General features: G+C 41.6%; 1 protein-coding gene and 1 long non-coding RNA gene across 4 annotated transcripts; one reads left to right on the top strand and one right to left on the bottom strand.

The window, feature by feature from the left end:
* Positions 1 to 2,988: 2,988 nt before the first annotated feature.
* tlcd4b (TLC domain containing 4b) lies at positions 2,989 to 18,428 on the bottom strand. Its single transcript, XM_067615841.1, has 7 exons — positions 18,083 to 18,428; positions 14,730 to 14,882; positions 12,131 to 12,220; positions 8,125 to 8,183; positions 7,679 to 7,773; positions 7,482 to 7,555; positions 2,989 to 7,349 (listed from the first exon to the last, which is right to left on the bottom strand). The coding sequence occupies exons 2-7, from the start codon at positions 14,873 to 14,875 to the stop codon at positions 6,998 to 7,000; spliced, it is 816 nt and encodes a 271-aa protein (XP_067471942.1). The 5' UTR covers positions 14,876 to 14,882; positions 18,083 to 18,428; the 3' UTR covers positions 2,989 to 6,997.
* Positions 7,220 to 13,761, top strand: LOC137201025 (uncharacterized). 3 transcript variants are annotated; one of them, XR_010932118.1, is made up of 3 exons: positions 7,220 to 7,362; positions 12,134 to 12,275; positions 12,409 to 13,761. It is a non-coding gene; the product is annotated as an uncharacterized lncRNA (long non-coding RNA). The 3 variants fall into 3 exon arrangements; XR_010932119.1 differs by having other exon boundaries at positions 12,134 to 12,286; XR_010932117.1 differs by having other exon boundaries at positions 12,134 to 13,761.
* Positions 18,429 to 19,908: the final 1,480 nt, after the last annotated feature.

Genomic DNA, 19,908 nt, shown 5'->3' with positions numbered 1-19,908 from the left:
ACAGTGAAGACATACATCAGCAAAGGTTGATTCAGGTTGAAGTTTTGAGTCATGAAACGTGACATAATGCAGACGAGAGTTTCAAGGATGAAAACTGTTTAGGGAGAACGATGCAAAAACACAGACAGGGAGGGAGAGGAGGAGATAGAGGGGGAGATTAATACAGTTTCAGAAACTCAGAAGGGCATTTCCACAGTAAGCTGTTTCTCCCTCCCTCCAACCCACCCACCGACCCCTCTCCTCACTCCACTTCGTCTGGCTATTTATGGTAGAAGGCCTCAAGATCCTACGTAACACAGAGAGAGAGTTCTGAAGGCTGAGTTCATGGCATTATAATTCCAACCTGTCGTTACAGTAGGACAGGACGCTTCAAACAAACCTGGATTTGGTCAATAAAACCACAAGCGTCCACACAAACATATTCAATCACTAGTAAGTGTGCTCGCCTTCAGCCACGCACGCTCATGTTATTGTAATTATATCGTTATTACTTTTCTTTTTCTTATTCTTCTGGACACTTTCTTTTCTTCAACCACTTAAACACACAAATGTTTAAATGAAGTTTCCTCTTCAAACTTCATTAGCTTACACTTTAAATATTTGACCTATGAATATATTATTCACTGACACTTCAACTGCTTTCACGTATTACGTGTCAGCATGACACAGCTGATTTTATTCTTAAACTGAGTTAAACTTCTTTCAGATCTTCCACAAAGGAAATTTCAACTACTTTTACCATTCACTTCAACTGCTTTTGTCTCTTGGCTTCACCTGACATTTTAACTCACTTAAATACTACTTCAACTCCCACAACTTCCACTGCTTTCACTGCTTACACTTCGGCTGATATCTTCTTTCAGTTTATGCACTTGAACTGGCACTAATTTCTCTCTAGACTTCCACTTCACTTTTGCCCTTCAACTATGTCAACATACTTTCATAGAAACGTCATTCCAAATTTACTTATTCTTCAAACCTCATTATCTTACTCTAACTACAAAGTACTTTCATCATTTTCACTGACACTTGAACTGATTTTATTCTTAAACTTTCAGATATTCAGCTTCTTCCACAACTGTAACACAACTAGGTTTACCAATTATGCATTAACTGACACTGCAACTGCTTTCAATATTTAAACTTCAAGACACAGTTCATACACAATTGACTTCAATTACTTTCACTGCTTACATGTCAGCTGTTACTTCAACTGATATTTTCTTCCAGTTGTAACACATGAATTGGCTCTAATTTCTTTCAGGACTTCCACTTCAAATGAAACTTCTAGGTCAATTGATCAGTGACACTTCTGTTGACATTTCAACTTCTTTCTGTGTTTGAACCTCAGCTGACACTTCAGCTCCTTTCAACAACTGAAGCATCAACTTCACTCTATTAATTCACTTAAAATGACACTTCGACTTCATTCAGTGCTTACTCTTCAGCTGAAACTTCCATTTTTTCAGTACTTCCACTTGTATTTACGAATTGAACGTATTTTGGTATTTATATTTCACCTGCCACTTCAACTGTTCAAGTATTTCAACAGTTAAAAATGTGTCAACTGCAAAATTTCAGCAGCACACACACATTCAGAAAATTCAGCCTTTTCTAGTTAGAACTATCTGAAGATGTGGTCTCTGCTTTGTGCCACAGGTACCTGTGAAGTGGTGATGTAGGACAAAATGGGAACCATCCTTGGTTTCAGTTGTTTTCACACATCTTAATCTTGGCCCTTACTCACAGGCTGGGACAGGCTCATGACATCTTTGGGTGAGGTAGGTGGTGACAGTCAGGTGCTGCCTGTTAACAAGCTGGTTTAAAAGTCATTTCGATCAACGCCAGCCAAGGGTTTAAGCACCTTGTAAAATTGGCTTCGTTTACAGCCTCTCTAAAGCCTGGAATGTTGATTTTTGATATGTTTTTGTTTCCCCAAGTCTGGGAAAGGTCTTCAGCATGAATTCCTCCTGAAATAGGCATATCCCTATAATCTATTTATTTGAACATAACTGGCTCAATATACTGTGGTGGCTGGCTTGTGCTTACAAGAAACAAAACACATATATTGGAAGTTGTTAAGTAGGAAAGAGATGACTTGACATTTATAGACATGAATTCATTAAGTTAAAATGTCTCACAAACATAGCTGACAGAGGGTAAACACCCATGAGAGGCTGGTGCTCTCTTGCAGATTAAACAGCACAAACGCTGAGGTATGCTGCACATGCTTCTTTGTGTGCTTGTAACGTGATAGTAATTATGTTAAACCGGGTGACGACAGACAGAATGTTTATGTCATGTGCAGGTGTGTTTTTCTGTGTACACGACAAGCAGGTGATGATATTAATCCTGTGCATGAGTGAAGTTGAGTGGTAATTCTGCACTATGAATGTGTGCTGTAGTAGCAGAGGAAATTTTCATTGAGTCTCTGTTACGTGACCATGTTTGGTAAAGCTCCTCAGGCACGGACTCTGACCAAGCCCCTTGACCAACTGTGTGCACACACACACACAGAGGAGATGGTTTCAATCACAGACCTACTGTGGCTCAGACCCCTCCAAATATTTCACTCTCCACGCTCCTTCATATCTCTCTTTCATCCCTATTTCAGTCAATCCTCTCGTTTGACGCTTTTATACTCAGTCTGTGCTTCTCTTTTCCTTTTTTGCTGAATATCTCCATCTCTTTCCTCACACACACACTCACACTTAAAAAAAAAAACACATGGAGCAGGGGGTACATGCCACTGTGGTGCTAAGTACCAGTAGCTGGTCTTGGCTTGCCTGGGTAGAAGTGTCATACTATCAGCCCACAGCTAACAAATGACTGGAACAGCCTAGATGCATTATACTGTATGCAACAGGTCGTTCCCATGCTGACATCATGGCTCAGAAACCAAGAATGGGAAACTGATGTACTAGTGCGGAAGTAAATAAGAAAGGATAAACATTTAACTGTGAAGTCACAATGAAAGAGTCCAGCAGCTGTTTTCTCTCATCTTCAACTTTATTGAAGAACACTTTCAAGTAAGTCTCAGCTTTCAGCACTACAATTACATGATCATTAGTAGTGGTCATTGTAGACGACAACCATCCGAGTCACAAGGTGATGCTCAGACAGGGACCCAAAAGGCCTGTGTGTAGTGTAGTGTAGTGCTGTTTCACATTAAAATCTCCAGAGAAAAAAAAAAAAAAAAAAAAAAGACAGATCATAACAAGAAATTGCACTGAATTAAAAGACAAAATAAAAAGGGAAGGAAAATAAGCCACACTGGCAAGTCATTCAAAGAAAAAAAAAAAATCAACTGGTAAGTCATTTGATTATCAGTTTGTCATTCTTAACTGTTATACAAATGTTGTCATCTTTGTGACACTGAAATTCATTCCATCCTATTTTATTGTTCACCTAGGATCAGTCCATGGAGAAATCAAAGATTTAAAAACAAACAAAAATGGGGCAAAAATAATACTTGCCTAAATACCACGTGTAACCTTGAGAAGACCTGCAGAGTTTACCATTTCAGTACCGAATTCTGACGCAGCTTTGTCATAATGTACCTCAGAGAGAAGTGACATCCTGTCATCCAAATGAAGTGGTTTCCTTAGCACAATGTGCATCTGGTAGCAATATTTGATCACAGAACAGGACATTTTTGATATATATATATATATATTCATTATAGAATATAATGAATGTTGGCCTCCCCAAAGAAACAAAAGGCAATGTGGTTGTTCTAACCTGATACAATACTTAGTACAGAATACAGATCATGGCCTTACAATAGCAGCCTTATCAAATTATTTATTCATTCTGTCAATTCTCAAACAGCCCCAGATTGTGAGATACAGCACAAATATGAGGGCTTGAAATATAGTCTGTAGAAAACCCTGACAAGTACAAAAACTCCCAGTTCAACAGTTTTTCCAGTCTGTAGACAACCAAGTAGACAACGTACTTTAGTTTTAACTTTGTGCATGAGACCTGCACCACAGAGCAGTCTCAGTCTAAACTCAAAGACATCCAACATCACTGGTCAGCCAGTCTCAAGATATCTCCCACACTTTAGTCAGATTCTTCTAGTTCCTTGACTGAACGATATTACAGTTTTATTCTACAACTATTCACAGCTTTGAGTTTAGGAGGCTGGAGAAATGAGATGTTAGCCTACCCATTAATTATCTGTATATCTTAAAGAGCTTATGTCAAAAAAATATATTTTGATTTTCATTCTCATCACCTTGGATACTGTAAGCTCATTTTAATGCCACTAAATAACTCATGACAACATTCATAGAGACATACCCCTGTATTCAAGAAAGCAACAAATCAACACAAAACAGGCTCCCCGAGAGGGATCAGCTTTGGATTATAATACTTGGCCGGATTAATCATTGTGCAGGCAGATTATAAAAATATATACATAGAGTATACATATGGAGTACAGAGGAGTTAATAATGAAAATCGAATCACTGGATATTACATTAAAAAGGTCATGCTAATCCAAATCTGACTGTGTCACATCCACCGTTAGTGTAAAGGCACCAGATACTGTAGCCCCTCCTCTGCGGTGACAGACAGAAATACAGGAGATCACTGAGTTATTGCTCCGCAGGGAGTGTGCTTTTTAGTTCCACAGTGAAAACACAGACATTCTCAGACTATTATAACTACCCATCCTAGTAGAGAGACAAAGACTTGAGCAAGAAGGAAACAGGAGTAAACGTGCAAGCAGAGTACAAACTTATCCTTTGTAGATTTCCATCCCTATCATCTATTTCTAGTTGTGTGGCAAATCTGAAACACCCTCTTGTATTTCTGTCTGTCATGACATCAGCTATGAAGTTATTAGTGTCTGCTGACAAGAGTACAACAACAAGACTGTAATGAATTTGTAGAACCAAGCAATGCCAACTGGCATACAGAGAATGTGGTGACAATTAGTGGGTTAGCATACGCAGAAGGTACCTGCATGTGTATATACAGACATGCAGGTAGAGAAGGGAATCAAAAATACATGCTTTCAGTATGCTCTGAGAGGCAAAAACATTAACTGTTTTGGAAGACAGACCCCCTTTCTGCATTAGATTAATGCAATTAATATTTAGATGTTATTCATCTATGTTGACTATTCACTAAGGCATCACAGAATCTTACCATGCTCTATACTGATGACTTACTCTACAGAAAAACAAAACATGCAGATTGCCACATTGCATTTAACAGCAACAGCATATTGAACCAGTCTGTGCTGTTGTCTACTTTTTGAAAAATATCATATTGCTAGCATTTCTATCGCTGAAATTCTGCAAAAAAAAAAAAAAAGAAGAGCACCATGTCTGTGTTTTAGAAGGGCACCATATACCGTGACATTTGTATGTGTAGTTTGCACGCTAGGCTATGCATTTGCAAAAATGAAGAAGGTAGAGGGAAAAAGTTTACACACACGCACATCCACCTGCCTTCCTCAATTAGGTTCTCAGAGTCACTGAGAACAGAGTAAATGGGAGTGTAAAAGCCTCCCATGGGTGTTTCTCTAGAAAGATACACTAGACACAGTTTTGCAAGAAAAGTGATGCCACTTTGTTTCCCTGCGTTGGCTGGGAGAAGCTTTAGAGACGGTTAGCAGAGAGAGAGAAGGGCAGAGAAAAGCTCTCTCAGGCCCTCTGAACCAGTGATATCACAAACGATACCATTTTAAAGGCTAAAATCACTCTTCACAGTAAAAAGAAAAAAAAACAAAACAAAACAACAACATCAGATTGATTAATTAACTTGTGACGAAGGGATTGACGAAGTCATTGTAAGGCAGGGGGAGAGGTAGAACAAAACCAAAAGTTCAGGCTGGATAGTGGAGCCCTATCCAGTGAGGCAGCGGGTTGTGATAAATGTAATATGAGTTAGACATGTTATCGTGACTGCTGAGGGCTTGAGGCTGTGTAAAATAAGAAAACAAAGAGAGCTCCAGACTGGCGGCCGTACACGAGGAGAGCGGAGTATAACACAGTGACGCCAGTACGATGAATACTGAAAAGGCTAAATCGTCCTGTGAGAAGCTAGAAGATGTTGGAGAGTCTCTCATCCGTGTGTCTTTCTCTCTCCTGCATGCATATTCTTAGGTTAGAGTGTTTTCTGAATTGTAGTCCAAATCATAAAGAGGTTGGAGGGGCATGGCTGGTGATATAGGCAGGCGCCACTTGTTACAAGGAGGCCACAGCAGGTGATACTATAGAAGAGGCATTATGGTGGTATTCTCTCTGTCTGTCTGTCTGTCTGTCCTTTTGTGAGGTCTGATGAGTTTAAGACAAGAGCCCTATAGATTCACAAACGCTGTATGGATCGGATGTGAGACTTTACTCTGTAGGCCATGTCTCCTCAAATGTGGACGGAGTATGAAAGGGGCAGCAGAAGGAGCCTTCAGTCATTCAGGAGCGATAGCGTGCGAGGGATGGTTGTCTACTGAAGGGGCTAAGCTCTGTTAGACTTTGTGATCTTGTTACTCCACAATTATTGCTTTCCTGTCTTTCACAGGCACTTCAGAGGATTGGGCTTTGGCTGAAGTTGAGAGTGAGAGGAAGCTGAGGGGGGAGACGGGTTGGGGATGACAGAAGGATGGTGGTGGTGGCGACGATAGAGGCGAGTGACAGATGGAGTTAAAAGTGTGCTTGTGAGCTCTACCTTGTTATCTGCAACCAAAAGCTATCACCCAGCAGGATACTAATCTGTCAGTGAACAACAGTGAGGCTGCAAAGGCTGGTTCTTGAGCGAGTCAAAGAGCAGTCCCCTTGTCTCGTGTCAGGGTGTGGACCTGAGGACTCATTGCCCGTCCACTAGCCAACTTCAAGGAGATCAAGAGCTGAGGTTGGGGATTGGTGGGTGGGGGGAGGGAGGGACACAGAGGCTTCAGCAAAAAGAGAGAGGCTGTGAGGTTCCTGGATGTCCAGCCTCCCTCCCTGCTTATGTCCTTCGTCCCAGTGTTCTCTGCTCTACATGTCTTTAGTCTGTGTGGTTGTTGACATGCTTCGTCTTGTCTGAGGAAGACGATGCCTCTGCTACTTCCTTAACCTTTCGTCCTCCCCTCCCGGTTATGACCTTGTAGCAGCCACGGGTGATCTTATACATCCAGATAGTGTTCAAGATATCCAGGGCGATACAGGAGGAGATCCAGGCCACCTGGGCGCCCAAGCCCAGCCGCTCAAAGTCTGGAGTGCCAAAGGTGGCGAAAACGCTGGCCCAGTACGATGGCATGACAGCAATGCGCACCAGGAAGAAGACCACCGCCATGGCAACACCGTTTAACACCACCATCCGGTGTGAGCGGGGGTACTTTAATGCCTCAAAGAACCACCTGGAGGGAAAAGGTGATTAAGAAATGTCGTGGAAGATATGTCAGCTATATGGTGAGCAAAGCTTGATATGAATCCTAGGATGTGTTGATAAAAAGGGAAGTGGATTATATTCACTAGTAGGGCTGACTCACCTTTGGTTCACAAACGGTGTGGATAACTCTGAGATGAGACGAAAGTTGGCAAAGTAGGGAAGCACGCCACGTGTCTGCAATGACCAAACACATAGGCTATTACAAATACAGGAGCAAAATGTCATTTATTAATATGAGACTTCTTCAGTTACTATTTCAGTTTATACACTGTGGATCTCGAAGAATGGTGGACTCACCAGAACATATCCATATGCATACAGCGCCGCCAAGTGGTGACAGACAAAAAAGCTGTCACCCATAGTGCTCCAGTTACAGGCGAGCAGCACAAGGTCTAAAGGACAGGGTGAGAGGTTGGTCAGACAACCAGCAAACTGATATGTCTGTTTGGCTAGGAGGAGGATTATGTACATAACAACTGCACCAGTGATGAATCAGAGAACAAGAGAGGTTATCAAAGTGCAGATCGTCACACCTCTTTAATAGCAAAATATGCTGCTACCAGACATTCACTCTACAGTGAGCAGCACTGCATTTATGTTCATTTCTACAGTATAATCAAGTTACTTAATAGTTTAAGGTCGTTTCCTTGAGGTGTTTACACCAAATACAATGACTCACTACCCTGATGGACTGTGAGCTAGGAAACATGATCAACAGAGTTAGAAAAACACAAATAGCTCACCATAAAGTAGGTAACCACAGGTTATGGCTACATTTAATTTGACGAGACCGGGGTCACCCCTGTGGAACAGCAAAGAACACAGTGTAAAGGTACTTTCAACACAGCTGTAACAATTCAACCTGCAAGGCAAACAAACCAGGAGTAGGAAGCTACTTACTGTTCTTAGAAAATCTAAACACTAGTTACAACAGTTTCTCTGATCAATAATCTACTTATGTAAAGAGAACACAAGCAGTGCTAACACACTAATCAGGAATCACAGTAAGGTCATTCAAGGTTGATTGTCTAATGATTGTTTAATGTTGATGAGCTACAACAGTTGCTGTGATAACCTTGTAACATAGTTAGGTCTTGATTAAAAAGAACAGCTGCAATCAACAGTGTTTGTGGTGAGTCCACACCGTGACAACTAGCTTAGCATATTAGAACATCTACGTCACTGACAGTCTTTGTTTCCCTCCTTTGACAAAATTTCTGAATAAACTGTGGTCATTTCAGTCCATGAACCCATGAGCTGCTCTGGTGACTGTTAGGTGTCCTTACAAATAACACTGTTCAAAATAACAATGAAGATGTCTCGCTTCAACAGACATCCGATCCTGGTATCAGTCACAAGTATCGTATAGCAAACGACTGGCTGACTGCTTGTAACAAAACCTTGTAAGAACACATACTGTATACACCCTCAATGCACACATGGCGCACCTTACCCCACTGAGCTCACAGCTGTCAAACTGCACGTTTCACCTGAGACTGTTCAGCACACCATCTGCTTTTGCACTTTAACAGTGTACATACAGTTTAAATAAATGAAATTATGACTACTGTGTTTGTAGGCATGTGTGACATAAATGCATCTTTTGCTATATCACTAATAACTTGAGGCTTCGCTTTGCCATGAACAAGCAATTTTGTATGGAACTCAAAAATCAAAAAGTTTCTCCTCAGCTTGGTCACACTGTTAATGATACCTTCTGTTTCCTCTTCCCCTTATATATCTAATCTAATGTCTGTTTCACAAGTGAGCGCTCAGCTCACATCCTGTTAAGTGATTATTGTATCACTTTACCACTGCACTTAGAAAGAAATGCAGCAAGCAAATATAAGCGAGGAAAACACACAACCTCACTGACAGCGTGACAGTCAGAGAGTCTGCTGGCTGCCGTCAGAGTCCACAGGCTTCCTGATAATCACATCAGTGTGATCCTGCTGCAGTTAATTAGACGTACAGTAAACCCACACTCCTCTCTGGGTGTATGCTTAACTGACTGGAATTTGGCCTAGAAAGAGATGTAGACTCTTTTAAACAGGAAGTGCAACAAGATCATTGAACTCCACAGGCCTCATGCAAAAACCACTCGGAGGAAGACATTTGTTCTAAGTGGTAATCATGAGTGATTTAAGAAATGTTACTGATTCTCTTGTATTTAAAATTTTCTCTTAGATATGAATGAAATTCTTGAGTGGTCCGTCAGTCTGCCTTATACTTACTGTATCATAGCATAATGACAACAGCTTAATGAATAGGGAGTTTCAATATGTTCCAAAAACTAACTAAAAGACAAAGAAACTAAAACTTAAAAAGTGAATGTAAAAATACATGTAAAATTTATACTGTGTTGACTGCATCAGTGTGACGTGCATCATGGATTGGCAATTTAATGACGATATTCAGGAGTTACTAGTAAAATGTTCACACTGCAGCGGCATTTTAGTGTCTTTGCACGTCTCTCTTCAGTGGAACGTGTTCTGTTGCACATGACAGTGTAACGTCACCTATGATGAATGTACTGAATTGTATTCTCTCATCCAACTCTGTGACTGTCACGTCGCCTTGACTGCCTCCCGTCCAAGACATTTTTTTAGGCATGAAACTTTATGTCAAACTATTTCTACTTTATTTCTGTGTCTGCGCAGCTCTGTGATGACATGGTGTTGACAGCTGTACTAATATTTTTTTCTGTCTTCGGGTCCGCTAATACTGCTACTGACGCTGCTGAATTTGTCTAGTTTTTGGCTGCTGATTTTTGACAGCTGGATCTTTTAGTTGTTGGGTTATATTTTGTGAATGAAACAATTTGGGGACGTACATTATGCAAAACAATCAAAGCAGGTTGCATTCTTCAAGTTGAAACGAGCAATTTACTACAAGTATGTGATATGTGGTTTGCCATAAAAATAGGAAAATGTTTTTGCATGAGGCCCGATGTCATGAATGTTACATTTATATTTTACATTTCATCCATGTTGACCTTAACTCAACATGACCCTGAGTTTTGCTCCCTCATTCAGGCCCTGTACATGTTAAGTTCAAGACCAGATAAGCCAATCAAGAAATGCAAGCGGGGGGGGGGGGGGGGGGTTGGTCAGACACGCTGCCTGTTAACTGAATGGATTATGATAACAGCCAAGGCCTGAGCTGCCAGCCAGAGTGACACACTGAAAGAGCCTGAGCAGCTGAAAACAATGCAGGTTTCTAACAGTCTGGCTCTGGCCACTCCAGCACTATTGAGAGCAGCGTGGAGAACAATGCTGCTGTGTGACAGGTCTTAATGATGCTGCAATATAATCAGACTGACTGGAGAATTAATGCTTGCACCACTCCGCTGTTGCAACGAGATGAGCTTTAAGGCATTAGGATACTGCCGGGGATCGGGCTAGGTGCTGAGAAATTTAACAAGAGAAGGGAGTGAAGAAATAAATAGCAAACTGCAAAGCTCAAGTTGGAACAGGAATACTACGCTAAAACACTATTTTCACAAAGAAATCACCTTTTCTTCATGGGAGCTGAAGGAAATCATTTGACAGAAAACAACACTGCATTAAATTCAGTAGCAAAAAATGTATATAAAGAGAAAGAGGCTTGGGGAGGACTAAGATACTAAGCACCTGAACACACCGCAGATATAGTAGCACTGGTAGCAAGAGGAGGGAGGGAGACCCCCATCTTTCGCCCCCTCCTCCACTTTCTGTTTTCTCCCCCTTTTCACTCCTTCAGCGATGCTGGCCGCGGCCGACAGAGAGACAATAAGAGTGAGGGAGGTGTGCTGCATTGATTCGACAGCCAGAGATGTGGGGTGCTGCTACAACGGACAGCTAGAGGGAGGAGGCTCTCATAGAGGGTTGGAAAGGGGGGGGGGGGGGTGTGAAGACTAGGCTGCTGTTGTTTGCTATGAAAAGGAGCCTTGTTGGTGGGATTCTAGTCTGTCTGCTAGATAGCCAGAGAGGAAGCGAAACAGAGGGAAGGAAAGAGAAAGAGAGAAAGAAGAGGAGGAAGGAGTGTTGCAAGATAATAATAGGGGAGAAGTGAGAGAAAGAAAGACATCTTTGAAAAGATTGACAGAGATATTAGAGAGTGAAGACAAGAAGAGAAATTACCATTTCTCTTCTTCAGGAGTCATTGATGCAAATAAGACAGTCAGCAGTAGAGTAGTAGAGAGTGGAAGACAGAGACAGAGAGAAGACAATAATCAAAGGCTAAATCCACTGAATCTACAACTCTCTGGAGACGCCGCTGACACATTAGATCCACCCTCTCCCCTTCACTCTTTAGCTCTGATGAAGGGAACACGGTCGTCATCGCTCCGAAGGTATTAGCTACCAACCTTGACAATCCTTCAATAACCCCCCTACCTCCTCCTCCTCCAAAAAAAAAAAAAAAACCTCCACCTCCCATTTTCATCCCTTCATCTGTTTCCTCCCTTCCCTTGTGAGCTAGTCATGGCTGCCGGTTTGAAAAGGCAGATGTGAGAAGAAAGGTTTCTCCTAAAAGTGCCTGAAGCGTTCACGCTACTTTTTCTTTTAACCTGCCAAAATGACAAAACAAAAAGTGTCGTATACAACAGCATTTCTTTGTTTTTTGAGGGTTTTTTTTGCTTTGGATTGTCCATTTACATAATTAAATAACTGTCAGTATTACCTCTTTTTTCTTTGCATGTCACACATTTTGCTGCCTTATTTCTCATATAACATTTAACAGATTTGCTTTCATTTCTTTTCCTCTTACCAGACGGGGTTGGCGTTGACCGCATCATCGAACCACAGGATGTACAAACAGAACAAACCTACGATCAGGGCGTGCACAGTCGACACCAACCTGGGGATGGACACACACACAAGATCAACGTAGTAAATATGATGACAGGCTAATGGTAACAAATGGGTAATCATTAAATATGGACGTGCATATGTCTCTGCTACATGTCTGTTCATGAGTATGCAATTATATCTGTGTTGTCCGTACGTGTCTGTGTCCATGAAAGTGTAACTTCTTTTTTTATCAAGGCTGCTACAGCATCATTCCTGACCTTTGGAGTGGCTATCTGGACCACTGAAGAGATACTCCAGAGCTCCAGTGGCCCTTATCTCTCCTCTACCAGAATCACAGTTCCTCCACTGTCACCATGCAGCCACCGGGGCACAGCGGCCCCTGTTCACAGACTGCAGCCGCTGGCCTGAGCCCTGGCCAAGACTGGCTCTACAGATCGGCTACTGTATGAGTGGATGACTCCATTATTACTCCTGGCACTAAAAAAAAAATCAGTGTGAAGTGTCTGAGAATGAAAAAGCCATGGAAGAACTTGGCTGAAGGAAGTTGGTGAAACTGAGTGTCAGTATGGCCGTCTGTATAGGCTACGATACAAATCTCACGCTCACGTCTTTCTTGTCCAAAAAATGTGTAGATAATTTCTGCTTGCCAATAACTTGCAACACTTTATGGCAGAAAACAGAAAATAAAGGCAGCATATTTCAAAGGGAACATTCTATACAGTGTTGAGAGTCTATGGGAAACAGAAATCGCAGCTTTCTTGTATTGAGAAGTTCTTAATGATATTGGGAGAGAGAAAGGATGCACAGTTAAAAAGAAGAGGGCAGAAAAGAAGTGAGATGAACATAAAAAGAAGGCAATATTAACAACAGTCTTGTAGTTGATGCAGCTGTGTTCAACATTAGGCATGTGACTCTGCTCTTTCTTTTGAAATGCTTTCTCCCTCCTTGCACTTAAGTCATGGTTACATAAACAACACACTGACACACTGAGAGCTGGCTGTTATGCAACAGTAGACCACTCTGAGGTGGGCCATCAGTACCTGGCCTTTGACTGCTTTTGGACTACTCCTTGATCAATGCACTCCATACTTTAAAATATGGACAGATGTAAACTGGTTCTATGAATGAAGGATTATCTGTGAGTGTTAGCTGATAGCAAAAGACAGATTAAAAAGACAACAAACTGAGAGTCTGTGACAGATGTTATGTAACTACAATTTATCGCCCTCTGAACTTCACCCCTGAAGTTTCCGCTTCAAACTTCAAACCGCTCTGTGCTCCACCAGCCGTTCAAATCACAGCTGTAGTTGTGTGGAATGATGATGACTTGGCCTGAGGCACATCAGGGTCCATCTCAACAGAGCCACATCATCAAACACGCTGGTGTTTGCTCAACAGAGGTCAGTTCTGTCAGGATGTCACGACCACACAGTTTTATACAACAGTCCTATTCTAGAGAGGTGTGTCTCAGTAAGCCAACAGGATGATTTTATGACACCAATGTACGTGTCATAGAAACAATAAACACAAAAAACAGTTAAGTCAAACAACCAAATGTTTGAGTTCACTCAAGTCTGTCCCGTCCAATGTGTGAGAGGAAAACTTTCATTCATGCATCTCTGTATTTATTTTAAGATGTAGTAAAAAAAAAAAAAAAAGTCTTCCACACCTGGATCACAAAAAACTACACCCAATGAGATCCCACTGACATCATAATAACTTAGTTTACTTACTTATAATGAATTAGTTTTGAATGCTAAACTGTACTTAAAACCTGCAGCTACGACATCATGATACTACGATATTAGGAAGGTTCCCTGCAGTGGTTTTTTAGTGCAGGCAGTCCACTTTGTCTAAAACATAGACCACCTCTGCTAACATCATAAAAATACTGTTTTTGATATAAAACATTAAACCTTTAGGGGAGAAGAGCAGAGGCATAATTTCACCAGCAAATGCTATACTATTGCTTAACACTGTCATCTACTTACTAACTTAGTATCCAGACTATTATGCTAATCAATTACTCGTTTTAGTCATTTTTCAAGCTTAAATGTGAAGATTTGCAATTGTTGGATGATAGTTAACTGAATATTTTTGGGTTTTGGACTGCTGGTCGTACAGAACAAGACATCTGAAGACGTCAGCTGGGGCTGTGGGAAACTGTGATGGATCTATTGATGCAACTTAATCTGATGCAACTACTGATTATATTATTATCAATCTCCACATGATTTTTTCGATTAATCATTTGTTCTCAAGAATGTATTAAAATGCCCATCGCAATTTCCTAAAGCTAAAGGTGATATTTTCAAACATCTAACAATAAAACTATTGGATGTAATACCACAACAAACTGCAGATGTTGAGAAACTAGAACCAGCAAATGATTCCTGTTAGACAGTTATAAGTCTGCTGTCAAACTGCTTTAGCCTTTAACAAAAAACAGTCCAGCTCTGGTTCCCACATGGTACCGAGATGAAACTGACAGAGCATTTACAGGTTAGATGCATATGAGAAAAGACCGGCCTACGGAGGGGGAGCAGTGGACACACCTGGAGTTCCACTCAGTGAGCTTGGTGGGAGGCAGCCGTCCATAACCCGGTGTGGTAGCTGAGGAGAGCAGAGGACTGGCCACAGAGAAAAGAAGCTGGAAACCCACGAAGCTGCCAGCTACCACGGTCAACTCTCTCATCTCCATCACTCACCTAAACACATCAGGGGAGGAGAAGGGAAGGGAGGGGGTGGGGGCAGGATACGGAGAGGGTGACACACATGGACAGGTTCAATCAATGACTGTCAGTCATCCTGGGCAGCGCCAGAAGAGAGACTGAGGTGGCAGCGGTGGTGAGAGGATGAAGCGGCGCCCTACGTGGTTCATCCAGTCCACAAAGAAAAGAAGAAAGGGAAAGAGACAGAGGAAAAAAATATATAAGCCGAAGACATGGGCTGTCTAATGCAAGTGACATGAGAGCTTTAGACAAGCAGGGCAGTTCATAGAGGGGGAAGAGAAGATGAAAGGCACAAGAGAGGCACTACAGTTGAGGGCAGAAACAGAAAAAAAGTTATTGGGTGTTGTGAATACAGTACGGAGCATGGTATTTAGATTTGGAATAAAAGGTCCCCATTATTATGCATATTTTGCAAGGGGATTACAGTGGGTTGTTTAGGACACACCAAAAATCCCTGAGAAGAAAACAAAGGCTGAGCGAGGAAAGAAAAGAGGATTGTCAAGATGAAGAAACGGGTTCAGCTCATGAGACAGAGGCTGTGCAAGACTGCAAAGTTTTAGGCTACATTCTACTTGAACAATGCACTTCATTTTGTGTTTATTTATGTCGAAATCATCTGTGTATTAGGCTTTCGGTATTTCATTTTATCTTCCGTATTCAAGTGTTCTCAGTAATGGCAGATTTGGCCTGAGATAAAGGAGTCCAAGTGGTGGATCAACATGAATTTAAACAAATGAGAGCAAACACAGACCCTGTATGCAGATGTACGAACTACTGACTGTAAACACACAATCATACACACAAACTGAAGAGATCTGTTTGTCCTCGTTCAGATCAACAAACTAGAGGCCTGTCTTTTCATGTCACAGGCAATCAGGAAAAGATGGACTGAAATAACACAGTGTTTGCAAGGAAACAAAACAAAAAAACAATTTGGTTTAAATTGTCTTTTTCCAGCCTGTTTAAAATGAAAGAAGTGGAGAAAAGTCATTTATAGAGATAGGCGTAACTTCTCAAACTGTAATCTTGTCTGTTTTTCGGACTCTGTTCTGAGCAACCGGATGTCTCAGGGTCAGACTGGAGCATCAACGACTTGCTGACTCTTGCCAGGACTCATAGACAAAATAATGAGCATTTGTCCTGATAATTTGAGTCCTGAACTTGCACTGATGACTAGAAATCCTGGCATAGCGAGCACCTTGTGTTCCGTCTCATCTTCACTGTACATTTTGCTGCACATCTAGTTCGGTTTCCATCATCACAAAGCCATAAAAAGATATTAGAAGTGCAATTACAGCACAAAATTGTCCACATATCAATATCCAAATATACCCTCTTAACATAAGTCACAGGAAACATTTGATACTGTGATTCATCCTCAACATGACCTCTCATTAGTTCTTTAGTAACATCAGCTATTTCAACATACCGCAGGCTGTGCTTGTCTGGACTCTGCCCTGAGAAATAACCAGGAATTCTGACTACACTACTGAAATTATGCAAGCCCTTTAAAACCACTTATGCTAGAAGAACTGACGATTAGGATTGCACAAGGTAGAGATTATTACAGATTGGCAGACACAAAGGTGGGAATATGATGTAATGTAGCCATATATTGTGTGATGACATTCTCTTTGCAAAGCAACCTAAGTAGTTTGGCCTCTGGGCAGCACATGACACTGTAGGCACGTAGCCTACATCAAGATCTATTTTTACTCTAAAATGTCCAATGTCATGTGTGCATACTGTTCCATAAAATACAAGGAAACAAAGCACAACAACAAGCTGCTAAGGAAAACAAAGCCCCTCAAGACAAAGTGCCACAGACAAGCAAAACCCATCCATTATAATGCTGCCATGAAGAGTACACCTTTGCTCAGAGCCACCACAGACAATCATCATGCTCCAAGCTTCAGAACAATCTTCCAATTTGAGCTCTGCAATCACTCGAAACATCCGCAGAATAAACTTCAAAATGGATCAAAATAGATAGGACGCCCTCCAACTCTGAAATGCACGTTACCCACACAAATCAAAAGCCGTTGTAAGGCGAACAACTGCTTCTCCACTGAGCTTTCCAGTGACTCATTCTCTAGAAACTGGCATGTTCAACAGGAAAGCTGAGGCAGGCATTATTCTTGGAGGAACCACACCACCCTGAGAGCCTCGTATTGTCCCCCAGCAGCAGCTATGCTGGGCCACGTTGATCATATGCAGCATGTGCCTGAATAATTCATTGTCATTCTTCACCTGGCAGGCTGGTTCACACTGCCCCATGGGAAGAAGCAGCATACAGAGCCTCCCCTCACTGCGGTTGACAGACCGGACAGGAGAGGTGCTCTACCGTCCACGTTTGACCTTGTTCCTGCTGGACTATACTGCTGCTGTCAGCAAACCATGACCCCGTGACATATCGACCTAACATAAATAATAGCGCTTCAATTTCCCCTGTTCCTTTGGAAATCTAAACCGGCCCCTGTCTACCGCATTGCTACAACAGACCAATGGGTTTGACTCGCTCTGGAGCAGCTCTTCAGGCACAATCCTTGGCCAGCCTGGTCTCACCAATCTCTGCAGGCAGGTTGGGTCATGACATGAATACTGATTAATAATTGGTGATTATAGCCGTTTTTAAGCTGACAGGGATATCCCCATTTAGCATACAAACTCTTAAAATAAATAAACACTCCCCTCTGTGATTTGGAGTATTGTAGACTCTGCACAATAGCAACTAGCATCTGCAACTCAAAGTAAAGGGTATATGTAACAGTAAATGGCTAATTCTCCCTGTTAGGTCCTATATCCTTTGCAGTGGGTGCAAATGCATAATAAAGCAATGCAGGCAGTTTTTGGGAATGGCGAGCCACGCAGACACCGGGAATATCGGCCACATTATCACTCGTAAACACACATTATTACAATACAAGTCAGGCAGGTGTTGAACGAGTTGTAAAAAGCAGCCAAGTAACAACCCGGTGTATATCAGGAGCAAAGTTGTTGGCTCAAACTGGACTGCTACGTTTGCTGCTGCTGCTGCTGCCACGGAGGAGGCGCAGAGCTGTTGCAGTCCCAAGACTTGTACGGTAACAAACATCTAAATTGTGTAAGATAAACACAGCACGCGTCGGTCCGCGTTATATTTGACGTGTTGGAAGCAGTAGGGAGAGCTCTGTTACCTGCTATCCGTCGCATAGGTCTGTATAGGCGGATAAGCTCCCGTTTAGCCGCCGTCTTCTCCACTTTCTTACAACTTGACGTTAGCTAGCAAGTCGGCTAAACTGTTACAGCCCGCTGGCTCTCCCTGAGCGACCCCAGGAAAGACAGAGAAACAGCCTCCTGTGCTACGCAGACAGAGCCGAGTCCCAACAACCATCACAGCTCGCAGAAAATGAATGACTCTCCGCACAGCCGCGTTTCCTCGCTGCCATGTGTTTCTAGTGATGTGTCCGATTAGTAAAAGTTTTAACTCGTTTTATTTTGGCGTTGACAGTAAGGACTAAGCGGTGACGTCGACACGTACCCCTCCCGCGTGCACACGCCCCCGCGCCACAGGCTACGCCCACGAGGAACAAAGGCCACATTGCATTATTGATAACCTTATAATGATAAGGTGATGATAACACGCAGCAGCTCAGATTGTGGTTTTACATGCTGTACCCCATTTATAGCAATTCATCTGATTATTCATTAAACCATGCGGCTGTTATTCTTCTACTATTTTAGCCATCCAGTGGTTTCTTTTCATTTCCAGACAATATGAAAATCTATTAGCAGGCTCTTGAAACTTGCTTGATTGATGCAGTTTATCAGTGAACACGAAGTCTGCATTCATTTTTGTCAGTGTGACAAGAGTCAACACTAACCCTTAAAAATCAATCTGTACTGTAACTGCGTCACCACACAATTGTAATATAATTGGCATGATTATGCAGACTTGATGGGTTCTGTGACTGATTGTGCAACACAAGGAAGTTTAAGTCTGTTTGTTAAGTCTGAGTCATTTCTCATGAAATAACGCAGTGACTGGAAGGTAAAACAATGTCTAAAATTCTGAAACTGTACAGCATACCTTCAAAAATATTCAGCAAAAATGTAAAATACTTTTATACTTGTAGAGTCTGGCCACAGTTTCTAATGTTTGTTTCCAATGTAATACCATTACAGTTGAAACCAAGCATTTAAAAAAAAATAATAAAACCAGTGATCTTTGAAAAACCAAGGTCATTAAACAAAAGTTCCCGTAGTTCAGGAGGTATTTTCAGAAACCTCAAAGACTCTTCTAACCATCTGAAAAAATATTAAATCTGTAGCATGATTAATAAGATTTTTAACCTGTTACCCAAGTTGCAACTATATTTCCTATCCAGGTGGCCCAGAAATTAAACATATACGTGATAATACAACTTTTAAATTTTGTTTCACATCGTGAGTCAGTGGCACAACTTAAGAAATAAGTCAACCATATTTTTTATGGTGCATCCTTCAAAGATCACTAGGTATTTATTAATGGGTAAAACTGGTTCTGTGACTTGAATTTAATGGTAATACATGAGAGGCACAAGCTGGGGCTAGTATGGTCCTTTAATACATAGTGAAATGTTCCCATCCTGCAGTATGATATATGTCTGGTTGGTCTGTTTAGTCTGTTGGTGATCAGCCACCAACAGACTTTGGTAAGTAGGAGGAAATGGACAAATCTGGTGAATTCCTGAAAACAGTTGAATTCAACATCCAATCTCCATACAGTGAGGGCAAAGGAATCAAATACATAAATTTAAGCTGCATTGTCAGAATACTGGCAGAGTTGACATGGGAATCATTATGGCTTGAAAATGAATTGCTTTTTTTTTTTTTTTTTTGAGTGGGTTGTTCTTTGTCACGGCAGTTAGTCAAGGCTGTCTGTCTGGTTCCACCGCACAACACAGAGGAATTTTCTTCTCACACTCACGTACTGGCCTGTATAGAACTCTCGAGGCTTTTCACATACTGCATGTTTAGTGGG

This window comes from Thunnus thynnus, chromosome 17 (genome assembly GCF_963924715.1).
Source record: "Thunnus thynnus chromosome 17, fThuThy2.1, whole genome shotgun sequence".
Taxonomy (NCBI): Eukaryota; Metazoa; Chordata; class Actinopteri; order Scombriformes; family Scombridae; genus Thunnus; species Thunnus thynnus.
This window is presented reverse-complemented; position numbering and strand designations above follow the sequence as displayed.

Excerpts from the sequence above, each read along its gene's own strand:
- tlcd4b (XM_067615841.1), bottom strand. The coding sequence starts at position 14,875 with ATGGAGATGAGAGAGTTGACCGTGGTAGCTGGCAGCTTCGTGGGTTTC. Across the intron at positions 7,774-8,124 it reads CTGTGGTTACCTACTTTATG|ACCTTGTGCTGCTCGCCTGT; the intron begins GTGAGCTATTTG and ends CCTGTCCTTTAG. Across the intron at positions 7,350-7,481 it reads ACACCGTTTGTGAACCAAAG|GTGGTTCTTTGAGGCATTAA; the intron begins GTGAGTCAGCCC and ends TTTTCCCTCCAG.